Source organism: Morus notabilis, unplaced genomic scaffold (genome assembly GCF_000414095.1).
Source record: "Morus notabilis unplaced genomic scaffold, ASM41409v2 Scaffold4893, whole genome shotgun sequence".
Taxonomy (NCBI): domain Eukaryota; kingdom Viridiplantae; phylum Streptophyta; class Magnoliopsida; order Rosales; family Moraceae; genus Morus; species Morus notabilis.
In genome coordinates, this window is record NW_010363551.1 from 80197 (window position 1) to 91497 (window position 11301).

The 11301-nt window shown below is 34.5% G+C and overlaps 2 protein-coding genes across 2 annotated transcripts; both read right to left on the reverse strand.

Annotated features, from left to right (window-relative positions):
- Positions 1-1366: 1366 nt before the first annotated feature.
- On the reverse strand, positions 1367-5528 carry LOC112092781 (beta-glucosidase 24-like). Its single transcript, XM_024169784.1, has 14 exons — positions 5420-5528; positions 5213-5349; positions 4881-4950; positions 4707-4765; positions 4543-4618; positions 4322-4399; positions 4115-4202; positions 3267-3522; positions 2753-2868; positions 2424-2641; positions 2292-2320; positions 2078-2168; positions 1661-1769; positions 1367-1550 (listed from the first exon to the last, which is right to left on the reverse strand). Exons 1-14 carry the CDS (start codon positions 5526-5528, stop codon positions 1367-1369), a joined length of 1620 nt encoding a protein of 539 aa, XP_024025552.1.
- Positions 5529-8176: 2648 nt separating this feature from the next.
- Positions 8177-9697, reverse strand: LOC21386249 (mediator of RNA polymerase II transcription subunit 22b). The gene is made up of 2 exons (XM_024169786.1): positions 9120-9697; positions 8177-8482 (listed from the first exon to the last, which is right to left on the reverse strand). The coding sequence occupies exon 1, from the start codon at positions 9630-9632 to the stop codon at positions 9147-9149; it is 486 nt and encodes a 161-aa protein (XP_024025554.1). The 5' UTR covers positions 9633-9697; the 3' UTR covers positions 8177-8482; positions 9120-9146.
- Positions 9698-11301: the final 1604 nt, after the last annotated feature.

Sequence of the window (11301 nt, forward strand, 5' to 3'; positions counted from 1 at the left end):
ATTATTTTTTAAGATTTATTCTCTTTTTATTTTTTTAACAATCGACTATTTATCTTTTATGTGATATTTGATATGTCATTTCAAACATTTTGTGGACGTTTGGTTTATAAATTTAGAATCATGATTCAGAATTATTTTCGATTTATGTGTATTTTTTATGAGAGAAAATATTGTAGCGAACCACGAACCATGATTCGAATCATTACACGAATTCACCAACCACAATTTCTTTTTTGAGGAATCCAGAAATTCTGCAACCATCCAATTTCCTGGAATATTGGCCGCCTACAATGAGAAAAATCAAATTAAAATAGATAAATTAATATGATCTGCTACTTGGTTGGGTTTGAGTATCTGTCTGTGTCATTTTCCAGCTATTTGCTGTTGCACTGTATTTAGGAATTAGTTTGATAACATATTTTCTTATTTTTATCAACGAAAAGGGGAATAAACGGCAGAGATCTTTTTCATGGTGTTACTTTATAGATGTGAAAAAACAAAATAAAACTGACGACAAGATTTTTTTTTTTTCTTGTAGGGTAAAAATGATGCCAGCATTTTTTATTTTTGAAGTTAAAACTGACACCAATAATTAATATCCACATTTATCTCAAAGTCCAAACTGTTGAAATGTCATTAAGCAACAAAAAGAAAAAGAAAAAAAGCAAAGTAACAAACGTTTATGTTGTATTTTTTGAGTTGTCAGGCTAATTAAGAAGCATTTTCCTTACTAATTTGATTTACTTCGTTAAAAATAATGAGAATAAATTCCATGAATTCTTTTGATTCCTTAGAATCAGTCTCTTAATCAAATGTCTCATGCATGAATGGTTTATGTTAAATTTTAGATGAAACCTATAATTAGACTCATAAAGGCCGTGTTTGGAAAAAAAAACAACCGTATCCATCAATAAATTCAAATGAGCCGGCGCTCAAGAGGAAAAAAAATCACTGATTAAAACGCGGTCCTCATTTCATTATCGACCTCACCACTATTATATGGTTCGGTCCACTCGGCGTTTACCGGGCTGGACGGATGTGGTCAAGCAACAATGTGATCCAGTGAATTTGAAAGTGTTAACTGTGATGAACTCCACCACCTTGCGACTCAATGTCAGTCAAATGCTAGAAGTAGTATTGTGTGAAAGAAAGCTATGGAGCAAATATTCAAGTAAACACCCACATTACTAAAGTGAAAATATTTGAATACATAAATTTCTGCATAGCCAAACACAGCCTATATATATCAGCAGTTTGTTCATGAAAAAACCCTCTTGGGATGCGCTCAGGATTGTCTTTGCTATGTATTTTCTATCATGTAAAAGCACCATTTTGTACAAGGCTCACATATTATTTAGTATTATTATTATGAGGTGGTATTGTAAGCTTTGAGGAAACTTTTGAACCACTTGGCAGAAAGTTTAGGAATGCGCTTGAGCTTGTCATTGAAATCAATGTAGTAGAATCCAAATCTCAATCTGAAGCCCAAACCCCATTCGAAGTCGTCGAATGCGGCCCAATAGAAGTACCCTTTGATGTTCACGCCATTCCTGCAACAATGTGTTGGAAATGGGATCGAAATATGTCAAATACAAAATTGTAACAACTTGGGAAGTAATTATTTTGATAATGCTGCTAAACTAGGTTGATCATGACTTACTTAATGGCTTTGTGGACAAAATGCAAGTGTCGAAGAACAAAGCTTATTCTATGTGGATCTTTTAGTGCTTCACCAAGTCCACGTTTATCATCTCTTGCCTCACTAGCTCCTACAAAGAAAAATAGCAACATTTATGGTGTAGATTATATATATCCCTCAGTAACTATGGCTCCGTTTGGTTTTAGGTTTTAGGTTTTGAACCCATGATTCTGATTCCACTCTCTCACAACAAAAATTTGAATACAAAAAGTTCTCGCTAATGAGTTCTCACACAAAATTTGAATAAAGAATCAAAATCACTTACTTGAACACGTGAATCAAATAGGCCATATATATATATATCATATGTACGAATTATATGTGTGTGTGTGGGTGTGCAGGTGCGTATAATTGAAGCATAAGTAAATTTGCCACAACCATTTTCAGTGATGTAGATTTTTGGACTTTGATAATTTTGCTTCACAAACTCCAGAAGTTTCTGTAGCTGTTCTGGATAGATTGGCATGTCCTGCAATTCAAACAATCATTAGGATTTCTATACTTTTACTACAAAAATGATAAAATCTTCCCTTAATTATTTTGAGAAAATTCTAATAATCATAGTACTAAGTGGGGTTTAGGATTTTCTAACCAAGGGATCAAGATGCCTTCCATCTTTCCCTGCAATAGTTAGAACATTAGTGGCAAGAAACTATCAGAATAATAATTTATTACATGATATATTCAAAGTTGTCGTAACATTGAAGTATTATGTGGACCTTACCTACTTCCTTTGCTAAAGAATCTACACCATGGTACAACACTTGAGAATGAGAAGATAGCATATTTTGAGCATAAGCTGAAGTATAATAATTTAATCCAAAAAAATCACAACTTCCTTTGAGCATCATTTTCTGTTTTTTCGAGAAAATAGGTAGCCTCTCTTTCACCATATCTCTCATACTTTTCGGATAATCTCCATAGACAAATGGTTCCACAAACCTAGTTATTCATATTTAAAATTCAAAACTCCTATTTTTTTTGGAACAAGTATAGAAAAGTCACCATTAGTTCTAAAAAATCTGAAGTTTCTGAATTTGGTCAAGGACTAACCATCCCAACTGGAAGTCCATAAGTCTCTCTGCTGCAGCTTTATCTGCCAATGATTCTGAAATTGGCTCATAGTATTTTGTATTTAGAGAAATTCCAATCTCCCCACCTTGCTTTTTCTTTAAAAAAGAAAAAAAAAAACACAAAAAGAGAGAAAAATTAAACTCCGCCAACTTGTGATATAAAAGTGAATGTTCAAGCCGCCTGACCCGGCCCAAAGATGGTTTTCAAAAGGAGGGGGAAAGCCCAGGCCGATCTTAAAGCCCGACAAGTCAACGTTAGGCGGGACCGACCTAAAAATTTTACGAGTAATTTAAAAAAATTAAAAAAAAAGACTTTGGGCCGGCCCGTCCTAACTTAAAAATTTATTTTGGGTCTAAACTATTGACTGGCTAGCCCGAACCGGGATTAGGCCAATAGTGATGGGCTCTAGACAGGGCCAACCTTACAGCTATATTCTAATAAGTTTTGGGAGAGACCAAAGAAAATTAGTAGATAGAATGAGGTTTCCTTTTACCTGAAATTTATTCCTATAGAGCCTAACCACCTCAGCATGAGCAATAATAAGGTTATGAGCTACAATGTAAGGTTCTGTTGATGAATTACCACCTAATGGGCATAACAGGTTTGGTAGTGAGCACCTCCCTGGTGGTGCTAACCCAATTTCATGCCCAAATAGTGCAGAAACTGCAGGCTCATTTATGGTAACCCAATTCTTAACCCTGTCTCCAAATGTTCTAAAACATAGCTCACTATAGTCCTTGAAATCATGCCTGTAGAAGACCAAAAAAAAAAAACAAAGTTACAATGGCATCCAATTTCTTGATATAGTACGGATATGTGGTTAATACTAATTTTGGCTCCCGAATATTAAAATGTTACGAATACACCCAATCTATCAAAAAGTCCCACGTTTGCCTTTCCATCACAATGTCCTTAAAAAACTCGGCAAAATCAACCATGTGATCTTCACATGCCTGGTCAATGAAGGGTACCTTAAAGGGCACTTTAAACACATCATACTTACATAAATTTAAAAATTAAAAAATGAAGAAAGAAAAAAGTGTGTGCACTCTCTACACGTTCTCGTTGGAAAACGAGGCATGCGAGGGTTAAATTTTTTATTCTGTGTGATTTGTCTAAAATACACTTCATTAACCAAGCAAGTGAGGATCATGTAGTTGACTCCATTTTAGACGATTTTGTGACAGAAGGGTCAAATCTGGGACGTTTTAATAGATCGGAGTGCGATTTGTAACGTTTTGAATTTGAGGGCTAAAACAGTACAAGAAGCATAGTTTGGGGGCCAACACTGAAACCTACCCACGGACATATGTAACATAGAAGCTATAAGAAAGTGCTTACACAAAAGAGATGTTTAAGTAGCCACCATACTTGTCTTGCAGAGCTAGTGGCAAGTCGAAGTGCAGAAGCGTTACAAAAGGCTTGAGGCCTACATCACAATTCACAGCTTTTAGAAATGTTAAGGTAACCAGTTCAAAAAAAAAAAAGAAGGTAATTGCATATGTGGAAAATAAAAAGTAAAGGATTCAAGATTTGATAGCTTTTTACCATTTCTGATCACTTCGTCTATCAGACGGTTATAGTGATCAACACCCTCTTGATTTATTCCACCACGTTTGGATCCATCTACATATATTTGAATATCTCAACATGATTGTTATAGACAAACATATATATATATACACACACATATATATATATGTATATATATTGAATAAGGGGAATTAATCTAGACTTGAGAACATTTTGTTGGATGAAAAACTTCTTACTTGGAAAAATCCTGCTCCAGGAGATGGAAAATCTGTAAGAGTCAACTCCAAGATCCTTCACAAGTTTCACATCCTCCTACAAAAATTTGACAAACAAGTTAAATTCTTATAAAGGAAAAAAAAAATACTTGGATCATGTCTGACTAAACACTTCTTCTACTCGCCTTATATCGCTTATATGAATCGATTGCTATAGGGAACTTGCTACTATCTACCACTCTATCTGCAACATAGAGCAAATAACAAACTGGTAAGCAAGTTTTCCATTTACTTGAATACAAAAGGGTTTGTCATTATTTTTGGTAAATAAAGAAAAGGGTCATTTCTATTATCTAAACCTGAAAATCTTTTAGCATGGTAATCCCAAACGGTTGGTCCTTTCCCTCCTTCTTTGGCTGATCCTTCAGTCTGCAAAGTTCCAATGCAAGTTACGTATTTACATGCATCGATATGCAATAAGTAGTTTCACCACTATAAAAATGAGATTTCTACGATACGTCTTGAAAAAAATGAACTACCAATAGGTCTTTATTTTTAGCAATCAGATTTGTATTAAAAACGACCAGAAACGTGCACTGCTGGTATGAGGTCCTATCATAGAAAGACTCTATTAAAAAATAAATAAATAAATAAGTAAGCTCATATATGTCATCATTCAAGAAACATGTACCTGGGGAGCAGAAGAACCAACTCCAAACACAAAGTCACTAGGAAAATCCGATCGGCTAATCTTCATTTCTTCGCAGACCGCAGGGTTTTCTGCTATTAACTCAATACTTGATTCACCCTTTGTCACATTCACTGTAACTGCAACAAAAGTTTCCACATTGATCACACAAGTTTAAGCGAATAAAATTGAAAATGAAGTTTGACAAACCTTTATTATTCGCAAACAAGAACCAGCAAGCAGGTAAAGCGACTACACTAACACAGAGTAGGCTCCTTAAAAGCCTTGAAGATGAAAATGTTGGTAGTATCAAAGCCATGACTCTTAAGGAAAAACAGAGAAAATATGAAAAATAATTTAAAAAGTTGAAAAAAAAAAAAAATTCTTCGAATTCCGCTTCTCTTAGAGCTAACAAAACGCTCAATAACAGTATAATTTAATGCGTAGGAAATTTCACTAAATTAAAGACTAAAGAGCAGTTTCATGAGTCATGAGTTATGACTAGCTTCAATAGGCTAAATGTAGTTGCGAAATGCTAAATATGGCAACCATGCATAAAAAATACACAAGAACAAGTTATAACTTTATTGCATTTATCACATTTTTTTTTTTTCCAAGAAAGAACAGCCAAATAATTTCTTTTTACAAAGTAAGAAGAAACGTCTACCGTTTTGGAAGAAAGTAAAGAAAGAAAAAGTCCAATTAACTAATTAAGCTTTGATTGCTAAGAGTAACTGAAAATAATAAAGGATAATTAATTAGTGAAACTTTAATAAAGTCAATAATTTTGGGGCATTATTGAAGAGTAAGGCTTAAGCCTGTCGCATCAAGGTCGACCTAAATTTCTACCATTGAACTAGATGGCAATTCTCTGTCTATTTATGGCATGTTTTTTTGGAGTAAAATTTAAAAAAAGTTTAAACTCAAGTTACAATTTTATTTAAGTTCATATTCGTTTGTAAAATTTGAGTTTGAAGTTGAGTTTTAACTCGAGTTTTAACTTGAGGTTGGGACTAAAATCTGAGTTTAAGTTTTCCCTTCAATTCAAGTTCTTAAACTCAAACTCATTAATAAACAAATATTTTTTTATTCTTGAAAACGTCATAACTTTTTCGTTTTAATTCCGATTGAGATGATTTTTTTTATATGCGTTCACAACGAATAGATGAATAAAATTCCACCCATATACCCTATTAAAATTTTACATCACCATTGAGTTTTTATTAAAATACTATTTAAATATAAATTCAAGTTTTGACCCACTCAAACACAAACTCAAATAGATTCTCAATTCAAATCATAACTCAAATGTGCACATCCAAACACAAACTCAAGTTACAACTTCAACTCAAATTATAACTCAAACTCAACTCAAGATCTACACTTAAATCACCATAACTCAAAAATACAACCGAAAAACCCTTAATTATTATTATTATTATTTTTTAAAAGTTACTTGTTTTTTAAAAATCTTTAATTGAGCAATTATTCGGCTCCAATATAGCAAGAGACAAAAATTGAGAGGACGTTTGGTTGGAGGATTTAAACCATGTGATTCGAATCATTTTTTATTTACATGAATTTTTTGTGAGAGAAAATACTGTAGCGAATCATGAATCATGATTCGAATCAAGGAACGAATCCTTCTACCAAACATTTCCTAAATTTCATAGTAGGTGTTTTTTAAATGTGGAGCCCGCCTTTTTTCGTATTGTGGTATCTGGCTCAAAAGTGTTGGGCTACATTTTTATTAGGAATAATAAAATAGGTAAAAGATATAAAGTCGTTTCATGCCTAATGCCTTCAATTGAAATACAAAATTCAACTTCGCATTCTCAGGTCCCGTTTACTTCACCAATTCGAGTTTAGAATTTGAGTTTTGTTACAGTAAAAAGTTCTCAGAAACAGTTATATCTAATTTTTTTGTTACAGTAAAAAGTTCTCACATAAAATCACATATAAACTCAAATTACAAACTCAAATCAGCAAAGTGAACAGGCCCTGTAATTACAAAAATTCTCTTGATGTTATCAATCCTTTAAAAATTTCATCTTTAGTGTCAGATTCGTTCAAAAATTAAACGTAACGGAAAAGGATTAGCAAATATAAACCTGAAGTTTTATCTAACCTCGAAAATATTAAGTCAATAATGAAGGATTAATCAGATTTAATTATCTTACAACACCTAAGGAATATTTCCATTTCCAAGAAGCAGATTTTGGAATTGGAAAGCCGAAAGAAGTTTACATGAAGCAATGCCAAACAGACAACATGGTTTCACTCTTGTTTAGGTGTTTTTCAAGCTTAATTGTTTCAATGATTTCTTCTCATCAAAATAAACTTTTCTCCTTGTTCTTTTTGTTCTCTCTTTTAGCGCCTTTTGTGCATTTAACATAACACATGATTGAGCTTGAGAATGTAAATGGGATGCGTGACTTGTAGAATAGTGCAAGTTGAAACATGAGATTTGTGTATTGGACAAACTTTTCTTCTTTTTTGAACTGAAAATGCCATTAAAGCCTCAAATGGGCAAAGAAGCACACATAAACAAGCTAATACAAATAGGAAGTGCATCACGCGATTGTCCGTTTGGTAAGGGGATTCAAACCGTAATTTGAATCATAATTCATGATTCACTACAGTGTTTTCTCTCATAAAAAACGCACGTAAATCGAGAATGGTTCTGAATCATGGTTTTGAATCCATGAACCAAACGTCAATGCCCAAACTGGGGCAAAGCATTGAGCACAGAGTTGAGCTCTCTAGGAATGAAAAGAAAATTGTGAACCTCAATTTCAGAAGCAAATCTTTATGGCCCTTTTGGTTTATGGGTTCAAGTCGGTGATTTGATTTTGAATTCAAATTTTGTGAAACAACCTATTGACGGCAACTTCTTTTTATTCAAATTTTTCATGAGAGAACAAAATCAAAATCATGAATTCAAGTTAGTGAACCAAACAAGCCCTAAATGTCATCAACAATTGGTCTAGAAGGAGCCAGCAAACCACATCTGGAGAGACGCGGGAAATTGCTGAACTCGCATCGGACTCAACCATATGCCTCTTGAGCCCTAAAGTCTTATTAGCCACAATCAGGCTTTTACGTGCAGCCAAAAGTTCTGCCAATAGAAGCATCATACAAGCAATCCACTCTACCAGCAAAACCTGCAACCGCCACACCAGAGTGGTTCCTACTAACACTTTTCTGATATACTAGAACTTCCATCTTCCATTTTTCTTTTACATGGAAAAATTTTCAACTACGCCTTCATATCTGTCATGATTAAATGATTTGCTTAGTTAGTTTTACCTTTCCTTCATCTGCTCGAATTACAAATTCCAACTCTTGCAGAAAGGAGATGTAATGCTGGAGAGAATGTCATAAAGCTGATTATGGTAGAATAATATAAGTGATAAGTTCATAGAACATTGTTGTTTTATCATACGTTATAAATGCATAACAATTTGATAGCAATTCAAAGAATAACACTAGCTTCATACTTAAGGGACCCTTAGCTGGATAAGAAGATACAAGTTACATATATAACAAAAAGGGTTGTGGATGCCATCTTTGTTTCTAGTTTGATAATGGAAATGCTGTCAAAAGAACATTATCTACATTCAGTGAAAGTAAAAATGGAGGATAACAAGGGAAGCAAATTGCCAAATTCTTGCAATTACATAGACTGCTATGAAAACACATATCGGAAAGCCAAACCCCAATTAGTTTTATATCCATATAACAATTTTGATAATGGAACATTTAAGAGAACAACAATTTTCTGTTACTTTAATGGAATGCTGTCAAAAGAACATTTTTCTACATTAAAATGGAGGATCAAAAAGGGAATCCAATTGCAAAATTAGTGCATTACATACAAGCTATGAAAACACACATGAGAAGTGCTTACAGAAGCAAAATCCACAATTCGGGTTTCTCACAGAATCTGCAACGGTTGAGAGGAAGAAGACGACGAGTAGTAACAGGATTCGAGTTCCTTTAGCTGAGCGGAAGCTTCGTCCCCGATTCGAGCGAGCAATCGATCGGTATTCTCCTCCAATTGATCGAATTCGGCGGTTCTCTGATCGACGTGGTCGTTGAGGGAGGCGAACCCGGCGAAGATGGCGGTCTGCTTGAGCTCGGAGACGAGCTTGAGGAGCGAGTCGGCGGACTGGACCATCCTGGCTGCGCGCATCTCCATCATGAAGGACTCCTGGGAGTTCCGGACGGTGGAGTCCGGGAGGCTAACCCTAGAAACGCTCACCAGATGGCTGAAGTTGTCCACTATGCTCGCTATGTCTCCCTCCACTCTCTGCATCAACGCCTTCTGCTTCTGCGCCGCCGCCGCCGCTGCTGCCGCCGTCGGCCCTCCGCCTCCTGCTCCGCCCGATGCTGCTCCTCCTCCGCCGCCGCCTTTGTTCATTTTTTTTTCCTTTTCGATTTCCTCTCTCTTTGTCTTGCCTGTCTGTCTGATTTGGACGACTCCAGTCGTTGAGTCATGAGTGGAAGGATAAATCCGTTTGTGTAATTACGTCATTGCCCCCGTATATTATTATTATTATTATTTTCACTTTGGTAGAGCAAAAAGGCACGGATGAGGGATAAAGCGGCATTTGGGGCCGCTAAATGGAAGTTCGTTGAAGATTTTAACATTTCAATGAGAAGTGCGTCACCTCATTTATAAGTTTCGTTCATTTCACTGATTTGAGTTTAGAATTAAAATTTTATTACAGTAAAAAATTTTAAAAAACAGTCATATTTAACTTTTTTACTACAATAAAAAATTCTCACAAAAAGTCACATTTCAATTCGAATTAAAAACTCGAATCAACGAACTAAACGGCATTTAACTTTTTTACTACAATAAAAAATTCTCACAAAAAGTCACATTTCAACTCGAATCAACGAACTAAACGGGTTACATGTGTTAACGGTAAAAATATTTAGAGGCGTGACGCCACCAAATCTTTAAATTTGAGATTTTAAAGGCGTTTTTTATTTTACTGATTTGAGTTTAAAATTTGAGTTTTGTTACAGTTAAAAGCTCTCAGAAACAGTCACATTTAACTTTTTTACTATAGTAAAAAACTTTCACATAAAGTCACATTTCAACTCAAATTAACTCAACGAATTAAGTGGACCTAAAATCACCGAAATTTAAAACTTTTAACCACAAACCTACTACAATAGTCTATAAATATTGTTAGGATAAGTGGCATTCGGGATGGTAACAAAAGTATTCTTTGAAGATTTTGTTGCCTGACGAGGAAAGCGTCACTTCAACCACACTAATATGTTAGCGTTAAGAATGTGGGGAGGTGTGACGCCACTAAATTTTTATATTTAAGACTTTTAAAGAGAATCAACAATACTTGTACCTTCAACTACAAGCCTATCACAATATTCTATAGTCTCGTTCATTTCACCGATTTGAGTTTTCAGTTTTAAGTTTTTACAGTAAAAATCTCTTCAAAAATGTCATATTTACATTTTTCTACTACAGTAAAAAACTCTCAAAAAATGTCACATCTCAACTCAAATTAAAAATTTAAATCCACAAAATGAACGAGACCTATATCGTTGTTCAACCCCACTTGGTGATATTAAAATTTTTTAAGGAAATGCAAGTTAAGCACTTATCTAGAGGTTTAGTTCATGATCACTTGGGCACAAAGTTGGGCGTTCATCAATGAAGCCCATGGGCTTAAATTGGATTTGGCGTGTGATGTTCTGTGTCGTGCTAGGCTCACCTCTGATTAACTCGGTATACATATGCTAATGAAAACTTTGCTACTTTTGTGTTGTAGTTCGATCTAAATCTAAATGATATTTTCTCTCTAAAAATGTCATATTTACATTTTTCTACTACAGTGAAAAACTCTCAAAAAATATCACATCTCAGTTCAAATTAAAAACTTGAATCCACGAAGTGAACAAGACCTATATCGTTGTTCAACCCCACTTGGTGATATTAAAATTTTTTAAGGAAATGCAAGTTAAGCACTTATCTAGAGGCGGCCTCGTTCACTTCGCTGATTCGAGTTTAGAATTCGAGTTTTTCTACAGTAAAAAGCTCTCACAAACAATCACAT